Source organism: Rhinatrema bivittatum, chromosome 2 (genome assembly GCF_901001135.1).
Source record: "Rhinatrema bivittatum chromosome 2, aRhiBiv1.1, whole genome shotgun sequence".
Classification (NCBI taxonomy): Eukaryota; Metazoa; Chordata; class Amphibia; order Gymnophiona; family Rhinatrematidae; genus Rhinatrema; species Rhinatrema bivittatum.
This window is the reverse complement of record NC_042616.1, coordinates 424,803,060-424,818,207: the sequence shown is the minus strand read 5'-3', so window position 1 is coordinate 424,818,207 and position 15,148 is coordinate 424,803,060. Positions and strand designations below refer to the sequence as shown.

The following is a 15,148-nucleotide window of genomic DNA, read 5'->3' as shown; positions in this document are numbered from 1 at the left end:
CCGTGACTCCCAACCTGTTTTTGTCGAAGGAGGCAAAAAGCTGAGTGGACAGACTGTGTTGTTCGCTCCACGTAAAAGGCCAGGGCCCTTTTGTAATCCAGAGTATGCAGGGCACTTTCAACCTGGTGAGCGTGCGGTTTTGGAAAGAAGGTGGGTAAGATGATGGCTTGACAGAGGAAACTCCAATTCCACCTTGGGAAGGAAGTTAGAGTGCATACGCAGAACCACTTTATCATGACAAAATTGTGTGTAAAGGGGGTAGGACACCAAGGCCTGAAAGCTCACTGACCCTGCATGCTGAAGTGACTGCCACCAAGAAGATAACCTTCCAGAAAGGTACTTTAGATCACAAGACCTCAGGGGTTCAAAAGGACCCTTCATGAGATGGGTCAGGACCATTTTAAGGTCCCAAGAGACCGTTGGGGGCCGCATTGGAGGCTTAAGCTGTAACAAGCCTCGCAAGAACCGTCCTATGAGGGGATGGACAGAAATGGAAACGTCATCTAGCCCCTAATGATATGCCCCAATAGCACCAAGATGAACTCCTACCAAACTGGTTTTTAAGCCAGCCTGGAAAGATGTAACAGGTAGTCTAAAAACCTCAGTAGGGAACATGAGAATGGGTCCAGATTGTGTCCATCACACCAAAACGAAAACTTCTTCCAAATGAGGTTGTAAGATATCCTTGTGGAAGATTTTCTGGATTCCAAGAGCACTCGAGACACGCCCTCTGAAAGACCCAAGGCCTTCACGGTCACCTGATCAACATCCGGGCCGTGAGGGACAAAGGCCAGAGGTTGGGGTAGAGTAATTTGCTGAGGTCCCGAGTGATCAGGTCTGGAGCATTCCCCAGTCGTATCATAGGGTGGGATGCCAGCCCCCATAGAAGAGGGAACCAGATCTGCTGGTCCAAAAGGGCGCAACCAGGATCATGGTGCCTCGGTCCTGTTGGAGCTTCTGAAGTATCTTCAAGATCAGTGAAGGGGAGGATAGGTGTATAAGAGACCGATGCTCCAGTGATATGAAAAAACATCCCACATAGACCCCTTGCCCGGCCATCCCAGGGGGCAGAAGTGATCCACCTTCTTGTTCTCCGGGGAGCGAACAGATCTCTGACTGAGTCCCCCATACGTGAAAGATGCGGTTCGCCACTTTTTGGTTCAGGGACCATTCATGCGGTCGGAAGGCCTGATTTAATGCACCTGCTAGGGTATTTGCCCCCCGGGAGATATAGAGCTCAGAGAAAGATCCCATTCACAAGCGCCCAGGACCAAATCTGGACTGCCTCTTGGAAGAGGAAGTATGGTCCCGTCCCACCTTGCTTGTTCAAATACCACATCACCACCTGATGTTTGGTCTGAACCAGGACGATTTTGTTGATCACATGCTCCCTGAATGCCCTCAAGGCGTAACGGATTGTTCGTAACTCCAAGAAGTTGATCTGGAAATACCTTTCCTACATGGACCAAAGGCCCCGAGTGCTGAGTCCTGCAGCATGGGCACCCCAACCTGTGTAAGAGGTGTCCATGGTAAGGACAATCTGAGGAACCCAGAAGGGCATTCCCCCTCTGCAGACTGGATAGGAGTTCCCACCACACGAGGGTCTGTAGAAGGGGAGTGGTGATCAGGACATGACCCTGAAGGTGTTGAGTGGCTTGGCACCATTGGGAACATAGCATCCACTGTGCCCTGTGCATGGGCAGTCAAGCAAATAGAGTGACATGAACTGTCGCTGCCATGTGCCCCAAAAGGCGCAGGAACCGGTGTGCCAAGATATAAGGGCAACCTGAGACTACCCGCGCAGGGAAGCAAGGGTCAGTGTCTGCTCTCAGGGCAAGAAGGCCTTCTTCTAGACAGTGTCCAGCCTGGACCTGATGAAGCCCAATTGCAGTAATGGCTGGAGATTGGACTTCAGGTAGCTGATTAGAAATCCTAGTCCCGACAGGGCATGTATGGTGGACTGTAGGGAATGCAACACCCCATTTTGAATCACTCTTGATGAGCCAATCGTCGAGTAAGGGAAGACATATTTGCTGTCTCCGGAGATAGACTTCCACTACCGTCAGGTATTTTGTAAAAAAAAAAAAAGACACAGGGCGCAGACACTAGGCCGAAAGGCAGCATGTGATACTGGTAGAGCTCTTCCTCCACCAAGAACCGCAGATACTTCCAATCTGCGGGAGAAATAGGGAGATGGGCCTATGTGTCTTTTAGATCGAGGGAGCAGAGCCAGTCCCAAGCCCTGAGGAGAGGTATTAGAGTTCCCGAGACCATCTTGAACTTCTCCAGTTTAACGCCCTCAGATCCAGAATGGGGCAAAGGCTACCAGTTTTCTTGGGAAGGAGGAAATACCTGGAGTAGAACCCGTCTCCCTGTTGGTCAGGCAGGACTGGTTCAACTTTTTGAGCCATTAAGAGGGCGGAGAGCTCTACTCTTGAGTATCGGCAGGTTCTCTACACTTCTCTATCGAGGACACGGAGGAGAATGAGGAGGATTTCGTTGGAAATGCAATCTATACTCCTGCCTCAAGATGGACAGGACCCAGTTGTCCGAGGTAACTGACATCTATCGATCAGTGAAGAGCTGCAGATGGCCCCCCACTTGGGGGGGGGGGGGGCGCGGTGCCTTGGAGTAGGGTTTGCTGGCTCAAACCCCCTGGCCACCAGTCAAAATCCTGCAACCGGGTTCTGAGGTGGGGCAGGGGTTGGACGGGGTTGCCATGCCCTCGGCCTAGCTGGCATCCGCTGGGGCCTTGCTCTGGATGCCGGTGGATAATAATATTTGCATGGCCAGTAAAAGGGCCACCTTGAATACTGCCTGGCAAGCTTCTTTCCTGAGGGCTGGATGTCTGAAGAGTTTCGTGATAGTCCTTCAATTGTGCCACCGCCTCTGATTTTGTCCCCGAAAAAGGTTCTCCCCTGTACAGGGAAGGTTCGCTAGACGGTCCTGCACTTCAGGGCAAAGATCAGAAGCGCGCAGCCAAGCCACGCGTCAAGCTCCAATGCTCACTGCAGCCACTCTCATAGCTGTCTCGAACACCTCATACCCCTGACTGGACCTCGTGCGACTATCCTCGGAAACTCATCCTAGAATTGTTGTGGGAGGCATTCCCAATTCTTGGAATTGTTTCCAGAGGTTCCTGGAGTATTGGCCCATATAAAGTTGGTAGCAGGCAATCCTGGAATACTCGCCGACAAGGAATGTCCAGAGCTCTATGCTCACAGCCTGGAGGGGCCGAAACATGAGTCCGGAGTCTCCTTGCCTTCTTTATGGCTGATTCCACCAGCACTGACTGGTTGGGAAGCTGACAGCGATCAAAGCTGGTGATGGGCTGGACCAGATAGACCGCATCAGTCGTGTAGTTCACTAAAAGGGAGACAGGATGCTCCCAGAGCCATACAAAGAGCTCCTTAAAAATTTAATGTACTGGTATCGCAACAACCTCCTTAGAAGCATCAATAAATTGCAGGAGTCTAGCATTTTTGTGCAGAGAATCCTGTTCCGTTAAAAGCTGGAAAGGCACCGACTCCACCATGGCCTTGACAAATCCAGCAAAGAAAAAGATCCTCTGGAGGGGACTTTCGCCTCTCTTCCGGTGGGGAGGGCTCAGAAGGCTAATCCTCAAATTCCTCCATGGAGGAAAAGGATGCCTCCCCTGCCCAACGACCATATATGGGGCTTCTCCCTCAATTTGAACGTCCGGAGATGCAGGAGATGCTCACCCATCAGAGCCCTAAGCCTTGACCCTGAAGGTCTCGGAGGCACCAGCGAAACCGAAGTTGGCACCAAAGGCACCGGTGGAAGCCTGGATTGCAGCGGCACCGATGGACCCCACTGGCATCGAGAGCCCCGAGGGCATCTGTCCCAATGGCCCCAGGAGAGCTAAAGGCTTCTGGGGCATCATCAACCCCGATGGACCTTCCTCATCTGAGGAGTCACTCACCAGAATAGGAACTGGGGGAGGTAGCAGTGATGCTCCCTTTCACGGAGGAGGCATTTGGAGCAGTGGTGCTGGCTGCGTCGGTAAGATACCAAACAGCAGGTCCAGCCACTCTAGAGGTGCGAACACCAAAGTAGTCTGCTTTTGCAGTGGTAACAGTCCTGAAGGCTCGATGCCCTGCAGGGCCAGGCCAACCACCAACTGCATGCGTCTTTCTAACTCCTCCTCGAATGCTGCTGAGGCAGGACGGCTGGAGGAGGCGGTGACAGAGGAATTGGATTGCCTCCGGAATCATGGGGTGGGGGGGGGGGAACTGAACTTTCCACCGGCACCGGTGGGGTTGTAGATTCCTCGGAAGGAACGGAGGGGTGTAATCGCCTCCGCACAGGACGACTTTGGGGGAGGCACAGAACCGGTTGATGCCTTCCCTTGGTTCGACATCTGAGGAAAAGGACTGGTGTCGGTGTTTCCTGTATTTTTCCCAGTGCTCACATCAGTCCTTCCCCAGGATCGATAGAGATAGAGAGGAACCCTATCTGGACTGTAAGGAGAGCGACCTTGCTTGGTCCCCCTGCCCCTACCTCAGGATCAAGGAGCGGTAGTGGGGGGGGGGAGGGGGTGTTTGAGGCTGCAACTCCTTTCCCTTGCAGTGTAGGAGTCCTGGACGCAGACAACAGTTCCAAATTTTTTAGCGCTGAACAGTTTTTCCATTTTGTCTAGGCACGCCCAGCGACCCTTGGGGGTCATCTGGGCACAGAGATTGCAGACACAAACATCACGTGCGGCCCCCAGGCAGATGACACAGACCTCGTGGGGGTCTGTAATGGACATGGTCCGGGGACACTGGGGGAAGTGGAGAAAGCCAGATGATGCCATGGTAAAAAGAATGCGCACGCAGTCAATGACTGGCAGCCACCAGGAGGCAACACCATCGGCAACCGACCGCAAAATACCAAAAAAAAAAAAAATACCGATACAGAGAGAAAAACTTCAAACACACACACACTCAGGAAGGAAGAAAAAAAAAATCTCGAGCTCCACAGCCACGAGGCTTCAGATTTGCTGAGAGAGAAACTGAAGAGAGACCCACATGGATAGTGGCATGCTCAGCGTGTAAGTCAAAGTTTCTAAAAACTCTGACAAATATTTTCCATGCTGGGCTCCATCTGATGATGTCGCCCATGTGTGAGGACTACTATCCTGCTTGTCCTTGGAGAATTTATCTTCCCGCTTGGAACTGGTGGTCTCTTCATAAGGGGCTACGTGATATCCCTTCTCATAAGTGGGCTCGATTACATGAGACGCATTTTCTGTTGCTGCTCCAGAGCTAGGGAACACCTTGCCCATCAATTTACGGCTTGAGACATGCTTTAAACAGTTTAATCAAGAGGTGAAAACCATATTCTTATCTGAACAGAGAGGATAAGATACATCACGTGTTGGCATCTGGTTGTGTTGTGGATTTTGGCAGGATACACTCCCATTTTTGGCTGTTGCTTGAGCATGTCATGTCATTTATGTTTTGGGAGGATTTTTTTTTGTTTGTTCCTGTTTTGTTTTAATCTTGTGTATTTTGGTTGTAAAAAACGCCCAGCCCCCTGACAAATCTAAAGGGTAACGCAGGTATATCAGCTTACTGCCTACCGCACGGAATCATTTACCCCAAAACACACTTTTTCTTCCAATGCGCATAAAAACCATGAGCAGACAGCACATAAGCATTCTTCAGCAATAACTCAACAAGACCTCAGCGATGCCTGTTTCGGGGGTAAAAAAAACAAACAGGTAATGTATTTATCACAAGAGGTGGCTCATGGTCAGCTGCAAGCCATCACTCAAAAGCAATCATTCTAAGTTTGCAATCATGTAGAGCCCAACCGCTTAAAGACTGTCTCTTATTTAAAAAAAAGACAACCGATAGCTGACTTCACCGGAACCAGTCCCAATCATCATCCACATTAAAAAAAAAGGTACAAAAACTGAGTGTGGAACCTCTTCATGGAGCATATTGCCGATGACCTGAAAATACAAAAAGAAAAAACAAGACACGAGATGACCACAGACTGAAATCCTTATCTTACCTTGTGTCTCGCTGCTTGACATTTCATCACCCTTTATGTTTGAACTGTGTTTTTGTGCAAATGATTGTGTCGTCGTCCCCATCTCTGGCGTGGGGTTAACATGCTGAAAAGGCTATTGCAACTAGAGCATAGGTGGGGCATACACTGCTTACTTACACCGGAGGAGCCAGCCGGTTTGAACTCTGAACAAGATTTTCTTGGGAGTTTTGTTGATCAGCTCATTTCTTGCTTTTGTAATTTCAGGTCATCAGCAGTATGCTCCATGAGGAGGTTTCGCACATTTTTGTGTGGATGGTGACTGGGGCAGTTCTGCTGCTGGTCGCGGTGAGCTGTTCCAGTGACGTCAGCTGCCAGGTTTCATTAGCCGGTTGGGCTCTGCATGACTGCAAACTCAGAATGACTGCTTTTACTTTTGGAGTGACCAGTCGCAGCCAATGATGAACCTCATCAGAAACAGGCACTGTCTAAACATCGCTCGCTGTCGGGGACTTATTGTGCTATTGCTGAAACTTAATGCTTATGTGGTACGTCTGCTCACGGTATGTGTGCGCATTTAGGGATAAAATGATTGATTCTGTGTGGTAGACAGTAAGCTGCTGTACCTGTCTTCCCCCTTTTGTCTCGTACCCCTTGAACCTAACACAATAAGGAGTGCCTCGGGGATCTGTACTTGGACCGCTGCCTTTCAATATAGTTATAAATGATCTGGAAAGGAATACGATAAGTGAGGGAATCAAATTTACAGATGATACAAAATTATTCAGAGTAGTTAAATCACAAGCAGATTGTGATAAATTGCAGGAGAACCTTGCGAGACTGGAAGATCGGGCATCCAAATGGTAGATAAAATTCAATGTGGACAAGTGCAAGTTGATGCATATAGGGAAAAATAACCCATGCTGTCGTTACATGATGTTAGGTTCCATATTAGTAGCTACCACCCAGGAAAGATCTAGGCGTCATAGTGGATAATACATTGAAATGGTCGGCTCTGTGTGCTGTGGCAGTCAAGAAAGCAAACAATGATAGGAATTATCAGGAAGGGAATGGTGTAGTAGCTGGATTTAAAAAAAAAGGTTTGAATAAGTTCTTGGAGAAGTTCATAAACTACTATTAATCAAGATGACTTAGGGAATAGCCACTGCTATTACTGGCATCAGTAGTGTGGGATATACTTAGTTTTTGGGTACTTGTAGCATGGATTGGCCACTGTTGGAGACAGGATCCTGGGCTTGATGCACCCTTGGTCTGACCAAGTATGGCAACTTACGTTCTTAAGATTAGGGCCTCGTTCACAGAATTCTCATTATTGTGCTCCAGTAGATTTTCGTTAAATTCTCGTTTTTATAAGTTAAAACAACCAAAATAAAGATCCTCATTTTTGGTTCTGATTTTTACTTAATTCCTGGGACAATATTAGCATCCACATTTTTTTTTTTTAAAGTTCCCTCCTCTTTAGCCCCTCCTGCCAATATGAATTTCAACAAATCAGATACTGCTGTGTTGCTCCTCAGAGCTCCCTCACACTGACAAATGTAAAGTACAAATATAGGATAAGCAACTGGAGTGTGTAGTCGAGGGAAGAAATGTTAATAAATAGGAAGTAAGACTATGGGAAAGGCCAAAAACCTGTAAACATATGGATGATACCAAAACCTGCAACAGGGTAGACAGCCAGGAAGATGTGGAAAACATGATGAGGGATCTGGAGAAGCTCGAGGAATGGTCTAGAGACTGGCAGCTAATATTTAATGCTAAAAATGCAAAAACCCAAGGGAGTAGTATAGTATAAGGGGTGAATTCTTTTAAGCACAATCAAGAATGGGATCTGGGGTTGATCATATATGATGATCTTAAAATGGCCAAACAGGTGCATAGGGTAATGGCAAAAGCCGGAAGGAAGCTTGGCTGCACAGAGAGAGGAATAGTCAACATAAAAAAAAAACTAGAGGCGATATTGTCCCTGGTGAGACCTCACTTGGAATACTGGGTATAATTCTGGAGACTGTGTCATCAAAAGGATATAAACAAGATGGGAGTCAGTCTAGAGGGTGGTTACAAAAATGGTCTGTGGTCTTCAGTCTAAAGCATGATGACAGGCTTAAAGATCTAAACATGCACACTATGGAGGAAAGGTAAAATAGGGGAAATATGAGAGACATTTAAATATCATAAAGGTGTCCATACACAGGAAGTGGGCCTTTCTACGGAAAAGAGTCTCTAGAATGAGAGGTCAAGAGATGAGACTGAAAGGGGAAACCTCGGAAATATTTCTTTACAGAGGGAGGGTGATGGATGCATGGAACAGCCTCTCATTGGAGGTGATGGAGTCAAGGACAGCATCTGAATTCAACAAAGCATGGGACAAGCACATGGGATCACTGAGGGAGTGGTAAGAACATAAGACTAAGGATCCATCAAGCCCAGCATCCTGTTTCCAACAGTGGCTAATCCAGGCACAAGCACCTGGCAAGTACCTAAAAACTAATTCTATTCCATGTTACCGTTGCTAGCAATAGCAGTGGCTATTTTCTAAATCAACTTCATTAATAGCAGGAAATGGACTTCTCCAATCCTTTTTTAATCCCAGTTACACTAACTGAACTAACCACATTCCCTGGCAACAGATTCTAGAGTTTAACTGTGCATAGAGTGAAAAAGAATTCTCAGATTAGTTTTAAATGTGCCACATGCTAACTTCATGGACTGCTCCCTAGTCCTATTATCCGAAAGAGTAAATAACCAATTCACATTTATCCGTTCTAGACCTCTCATGATTTTAAACACCTCTATCATATTCACCCTCAGCCGTCTCTTCTCCAAGCTGAAAAGTCCTAACCTCTTTAGTCTTTCCTCATAGGGGAGTTGTTCCATTCCCCTTATCATTTTGGTAGCCCTTCTCTGTACCTTCTCCATCACAAATATATCTTTTTTGAGATGTGGCAACCAGAATTATACACAGTATTCAAGGTGCGGTCTCACCATGGAGCGATACAGAGGCATTATGACATTTTCCGTTTTATTCACCATTCCCTTTCTAATAAATTCCCAACATTCTGTTTGCTTTTTTGACTGCCGCAGCACACTGAGCAGACAATTTCACTGTGTTATCCACTATGACACTTAGATCTCTTTCCTGGGTGGTAGTTCCTAATATGGAACCTAACATTGTGTAACTATAGCATGGGATATTTTTCCCTATATGCAACACCTTGCACTTAACCACATTAAATTTCATCTGCCATTTGGATGCCCAATTTCCCAATCTCACATGGTTCTCCTGCAATTTAACACAATCTGCTTTTGATTTAACTACTCTGAACAATTTTGTGTCATCTGCAAATTTGATTATCTCACATGTTGTATTCCTTTCCAGATCATTTATAAATATATTGAAAAGCACAGGTCCCAGTACAGATCCCAGAGGCACTCCACAGAGAAAATTGACCATTTAATCCTACTGTTTCCTGTTTTTAGCCAGTTTGTAATCCACGAAAGGACATCGCCACCTATCCCATGACTTTTTACTTTTCTTAGAAGCCTCTCATGAGGAACTTGGTCAAATGCCTTCTGAAAATGCAAAAGGCATTGTAGAGCTGAGCAGCTGGTGTGAATGGGCAAACTTGATAGGCCATAAGGGTCTCTTTTTGCCATTATGTTTCTATGTTTGGGACAAAGAAGACCTAAGACAGCAAAAAGATGCAAAAAAGTTAAGGAACAGGCAAACAGGTATTAGGAAGACTTCTGCTTTAAAATGTCAACTTTCCACAAAGAGGCAAATCATCGCTTCCTAGGAATCAAAAAAGTGTGCATATACAGACAGATGTTACGGTATGCGAAAATTGTACATGTACAAGTTATCATGCCAATAAAGTTTCCTGAATATGAAAGACACACGAGGTGGAGGCAAAAATAGTAACAGAATTCAAGAGAGCCTGGCTAGAAGAGCCACGGAGGTTTCCTGGTTAAGGAAGAGATCAGTTAAGGCTCTGGGTGCTGCAACAGGAAAGGGTAAGGGGCAGACTAGATGGAACTGCGGTGGTCTTTAGCTGCCCTCATACATCTCAGTAGTGATGGAAACGTCAAAAGGAAAAAAAAAAAAAGTTGTATATTTATAAGGAGAGAAAAACAGATCCACAGAGAGAGAGAGAGACAAACAGAAATACTGACACCAAGAAACGAATACATCACACACACAGAGAGACAGAGTGAGACAGGGACCCAGAGACAGAGAAACATACAAAAGGAGAGAGAGGGGCGAGACACACACAGACAGATGGTCAGAGAGCAGGAACTGAGAGGGAGACAGGCAGAAACATGCAGTAAAGCCAGGCAGGCAGCCAGGCACACGGGATCAGAGGAGAGGAAACGGGGGGCCCTCTAGGGACGCTTCCCGTGCACCCCGGGCAGGGAGGATTTGCGCGCCTACCTTTCAGCGGCTCGGTCCTGGGCAGCGAGTACTCCAGCAGCGATTTCAGCATCCCGGGGATGTCCATGCCGATGCCCTTAGCAGCCTCCTGGCTGGCCATGCTTGAGGCAGAGCTGAGCCCGCCGTGGGCGCCACGCGGAAGAGGAGAAGAAAAAAAAAAACCCGGGGGGAAATTTCCACTCAGGACGAGGTCATCCCGGCTCTCCCCTGCCTCCTGCCAAGAAGCTAATGGTGGCCGGAGCGTGGGGCTGGCAGCCTGCCCAGTGCTGCCGGAGGAGGGGGGGGGGGGTGAGGGGCGGGCTCAGCCAATCCGCGGGCGCCTTCTCTCCCGCGGACAGAAGCCTTCACCGTGGGTGCGAGCGCTCGCCCCGCCTCCCCAAACGCCAGGCCCACGCCCCGGCTTGTTAAAGGCACACGGACCGCCTTGGGAGAGGGCTTCATTGCACGGCTCTTCTGCCTCGCTGTTGTACCGGGGGGGGAGCTGCCTTAACACTGCATAGCTCAGAGCGTCTCCATCCTGTGCAGACCTGCGAGGCGGCAGGAAGGCTACACGAACGGGGAGACAGCTGCAGCAGGCATTAGTACCTTGTTGCCGCCCCCCTTCAAGAACTAAAGACTTCGAAACACAGGAAAAAGCCTTTTCAGACTGCTCAACCACGCCGACAAGCCTTACCACGCCTGCCGAGGTCCTCTGTGCTTGTCCCATGCTTTCGTGAATTCAGATACTTGCCTGGGTCACCACCTCCTCTGGGAGACGGTTCAAAGCATCCACTACCCTCTCTATAAATAAATATTTCCTTAGATTATTCCAGAGTACTCATTTCATGACCCCTTGTTCTAGACTAGAGCCTTCTTTCCTTGGATAGAGGCCCACCTCCGGGGCATGAAAATGTCACAAGAATTTCAATGTCACTATTGTATCTCCCATATTCTGCTTTTACATGTTTACATCTTTTAGACTGTCCCTATATGCTTTAGAACGAAGATCACTGACCATTTTAGTAGCCACCCTCTGACCCCACTCCATCCTGTTTATATCCTTTTGAAGGTGCCATCTCCAGAACTGTACACAGTATTCCAAATTAGATCTCACCAGGGACTGCTACAAAAGCAATATCCAGGGCCAGTGCAAACCGATTTGGCACCCTAGGCAAGCGTTTAGTTATTCCCACCCCCCACCCAACTTATCTATTGGTGGCAGCTTCAGCCCAATAGCCCAGTATTCCTACTCCCTCCTACCCACAGCAGTGGCTCCAGGACTGTGTTATGTTTTGTAAGAGTGTGAACCCCTGGGCCGAGGTGAGAGATGTCTCCGCCCACAGGGAGGAGCCCTGTGAGCCTCACCGTCAGTAGGCGTGGTCTCAGACACAACTGTATGGTAGAGACTTTATTATGAAGGAAGGAAAAGCAAGGCCCGCGGAGTGAGGGGTGAAGTTAAGTTTTCTCAGTTCTGTGCTGAGGGATAAACCCCCGATGTGAAGATCCGGTAGTGGCCAGCAGAGTGGGGTACGCCAGAAAGTCTCTTCTGAAGGGTAGCAAATACCTCAGACGTGCAGATCCTGTAGTGGCCCACAGAGCGGGATACGCCAAAGATGTCAGTTCTGTGGAGATGATGAGAAGGTAGTTTGAGGTGCAGGAACCTGGAAGAGTATCCTGTAGATAGTGCAGTAATAACTTGCAGCGCAGGGTATACCGGAGAGACTTCTACTGGGGAGGAAAAAAAAGGCTCAACATGCCACCGGTGCACCCCATCCTGCCAGCAGCCTGAGTGGAGGAGACAACGCAATCCTCCCTTCCCGCACAGACTCCAGTAAAAGAGAGTGAGAGCATGTGTGTATATATATTTGTGTTTGTGTGAGAGCATGTCTATATGAGAGAGACAGCTTATGTATATATGAGAGCATGTGTGTATGAGAGAGGGAAAATGTGTGTATGAGAGAGGGAGCATGCATGTGTGAGCATGTGTGTGAGAGAAAGGGAGCATGTGTCTATGAGAGACGGAACATGTGTGTGCGAAAGTATTGTGTATGAGAGTAAGGGATCACATGTGTATGTGAAAGCATATGTATATGAGAGAGAGAGGGAGTGTGTGGGAGATCCTGTATGTGCATGTAAGAGAGCCTTTGGGAGTGAAAGCCTGTGTGTGAGAGAGAAGGAGCTGTATGAGAGCAATTGTGTGAGAGAGGGAGAGTGTGTATGAGAGTATGTGCATATGAGAAAAAGAATAAACATTTGTGTGTTATAGAATGTGTGTATATGACAGAGAGGAGAAAGTTTGGGCACCCATCCACACCCCACTATAATCCAAGAGATCTCAGGGTGACTGTAAATCAAAAGTTCCCAAGTATGGGAAGCAGAGGATTTTTTTATTACTATTATTTATTTTATTTATTTATTTGTGGCTTTTTTATACCGGTGTTCGAAGGACATCACATCGGTTTACATGTAACAGGTGTAGAAGGAAAACATAAAATGGAAACTGCAGTACATAAAACGGAAACAAAGCAAACTAATAGGGTAAAAATGGGTAAGGGGAAAATAGATAAATATCATTATAACATAGTAACATTATAAATATGGAATTTAGTTTTAATTATTATTTTTGTGCTTGCTATTTTGACAAATTTTTTTTGTGTTTGTAAATTTTAAAACATGTTTGTGCGTTTTTAAGCATTGTATTTTATACTATTCATTAACTGCTTTGAAATATTTATTTTTTATTACTATGTTTTTACCGTTACGATTTATGTTTTATATTTCTTGATGGTATTTGATGTTTTATGAAAATGGCAGTTTCTATTTTTCCACTGTTGCACTGCATACACAGTCTGGCTTCTTGCAGTTTCCAGTTCAGATTTTGTCTGCACATTTGTATTTCTATTTTATGGTCTCTTTATTCTGTATTTGGTGAGGGTCTGTCTGTGTGTTGCATGTGTGAGATCTATAGCAGCCCGACTTGTTCTGTTTTCCTTATAGAAGATGTATTGCTGTTTTAGGGCCTGGTGTAATTTATGCATATATGCCTTTTCATAGGTAAGGTTCTTACTGTTTGAATCTGGCAGTTAGTGTGCTATGGTTTGGCAGGTTTTCTATAGGGTCTAAGTACATTTTTTGCAGGATTTTGTATTATACAATGTTCCTGGTGGTGGAAGGGGTTTGTGTTGCTGTTACTGAGGTGATACCAGAACTTTAATTTTTTTTTTTATGGTGAGTGGTAAGGGGAAATGTCCTTGTTCTGCTCTGCACTCTTTCGGGCCGATACATTACGGTGGAGCGCACTGTTAGCCCGGGTTTGGCCGCGCGTTTTCGACGTGCTAGCTTTACCCCTTATACAGTAAGGGGTAATAGCACGTCGAAAACACGCGGCCAACCCCCCTAAAACTAATAGCGCCTGCAACATGCAAATGCATGTTGATGGCCCTATTAGTTATTCCCGCGCGATCCAGAAAGCAAAATGTGCAGCCAAGCCGCACATTTTACTTTAAAAAATTAACGCCTGCCCAAAGGCTGGCGTTAATTTCTGCCAGCGCCGGGGAAGTGCACAGAAAAGCAGAAAATTAAAAAAAAATTTAAAATAAAAAAAAATGTAAAATCGGAAGACAGATGCTCAATTATGCCGGTGTCCTTTTTCCGAACCCGTGGCTGTCGGGTTTGAGAACCGACGCCGGCAAAATTGAGCGTCGGCTGTCAAACCCGCTGACAGCCGCCGCTCCTGTCAAAAAAGAGGCGCTCGGGACGCGCTAGTGTCCCTAGCGCCTCTTTTTACCGCAGGCCCTTATTTGCATACTAAATTGCGCACTCAGGAGAGTGGCCTGTGCGTGCATTGGGAGAGCGGGCGCTCGCCTCGGGGCGCCGGCTCTCCCACGGGTTTTACTGTATGGGCCTGTTGGAGGAGTTTTGTGAATGCAGTGTATTTAAGGTAGAGCTTGAGGTGCAGGGTTTATATTGGGATTCTGTCCCACTCCCATATAGAAGAATTTTTATTGATTGATGCTCTTAAATAATTTTAATGGTAGTTTTATTAGACGGTTGAAACTGGCCAGGGTTTCTTTCTTACAAACATTTTGCACCTTGCGATAAAGGTGCAAAATGTTTGTAGCAGTGCCTCTTGCTTTAGGAGCTGGGGTGTCCTGTCTCTTCGGATATGGAATTTGGTAACAGGAAGGTATGGAGAGAGCTGGTGAAACTCTCCCCCCCCCCCCCCCCAACAACAAGATCGATTTAATAAAGTGGTTTCCCTGTCAGAGGTGATTTTCTTAAAAAAAAAAAAAATTAAATACCATTTGGGGGCTTTGGGAGAGAAATATATGCACCAAACCTCTCTCCATATCTCCCTTTTAGTAATGTGGACCTATCTCAAACATGCCTCCTTCCTCCTTCTCCACCAATCTCTCACTCTTTGTCTGTGCCACAGCCCATCCCAACCAGTCCCCCTCGCTCCCCCTACCAGCCCAGCCTTGCCAGTCAGTCTGACTCTCTCCTCCTCAGAGAAAACTCCATTTACCACTGCACTTTGTCGCCTCCCGCTCAGCCAGTTTCTAACCCAGTCAGTCGCTCTAGGATCCATACCAAGGGCGCACAATGTATTTATAAGTCTTCCATGTGGAACTGAGTGAAAGGCCTTGCTGAAATCAAAGTGCACTACGTCTAGCGCTCTCCCTTGATCCAACTCTCTGGCCACCCAATCAAAGAAATCGA

General features: G+C 47.0%; 1 protein-coding gene across 1 annotated transcript in view; it reads right to left on the bottom strand.

Annotated features, from left to right (window-relative positions):
- The window catches only part of TEF (TEF transcription factor, PAR bZIP family member), a 73,586-nt gene extending 62,840 nt beyond the window's left edge, over positions 1-10,746 (bottom strand). The window contains exon 1 of the mRNA XM_029590241.1: positions 10,451-10,746. Within this exon, the coding sequence (XP_029446101.1) occupies positions 10,451-10,550 (100 nt within the window). The 5' untranslated portion in view covers positions 10,551-10,746. The remainder of the gene's footprint in view (positions 1-10,450) is intronic.
- Between the last annotated feature and the right edge of the window lie 4,402 nt (positions 10,747-15,148).